The following is a 360-nucleotide window of genomic DNA, read 5'->3' on the forward strand; positions in this document are numbered from 1 at the left end:
GACGTCACGCTGGGCGCAGCTGCCTTGAAGCCCAGCCCTTGTGGCCGGTGTGGAGGCGGTGCTGGTCCTTCTGAGTGGACGCGGTGGGTCCAGCTGTCCAGGCCCAAACCTTAGGGATCTCCATCCTTTATCCCCCTGTCTGGTCAGGCATTGCCCAGCCTCTCTGTGCAGAAGTCATGGATCTGGTTTTAAACAGAGCGGATTATTTACAGGTAACCGGAGAGGACGGGCGGGGGGGGCCCGTGGGCCCCGTTCCTGAGAGGGTTCGTTCCCCTCTCAGGGGACGCCTGTCGGGTCGTGCGCGCGGGAGAAGGGGCCGGCTGGGTGCTGCCCTCCCGACTGTGACAGTCGGTGGCGGGG

General features: G+C 65.0%; 1 protein-coding gene across 2 annotated transcripts in view; it reads left to right on the plus strand.

Annotated features, from left to right (window-relative positions):
- The window catches only part of Bbs7 (Bardet-Biedl syndrome 7), a 45,375-nt gene continuing 45,015 nt past the window's right edge, over window positions 1–360 (plus strand). For both annotated transcript variants that reach the window (XM_010611065.3, XM_010611060.3), the window contains exon 1: window positions 1–212. In XM_010611065.3, coding sequence (XP_010609367.1) covers window positions 177–212 — 36 coding nt within the window. In that variant the 5' untranslated portion in view covers window positions 1–176. The remainder of the gene's footprint in view (window positions 213–360) is intronic.

This window comes from Fukomys damarensis, unplaced genomic scaffold, assembly GCF_012274545.1.
Source record: "Fukomys damarensis isolate Sample0158 unplaced genomic scaffold, DMR_v1.0_HiC HiC_scaffold_38, whole genome shotgun sequence".
In the NCBI taxonomy this organism is placed as follows: domain Eukaryota; kingdom Metazoa; phylum Chordata; class Mammalia; order Rodentia; family Bathyergidae; genus Fukomys; species Fukomys damarensis.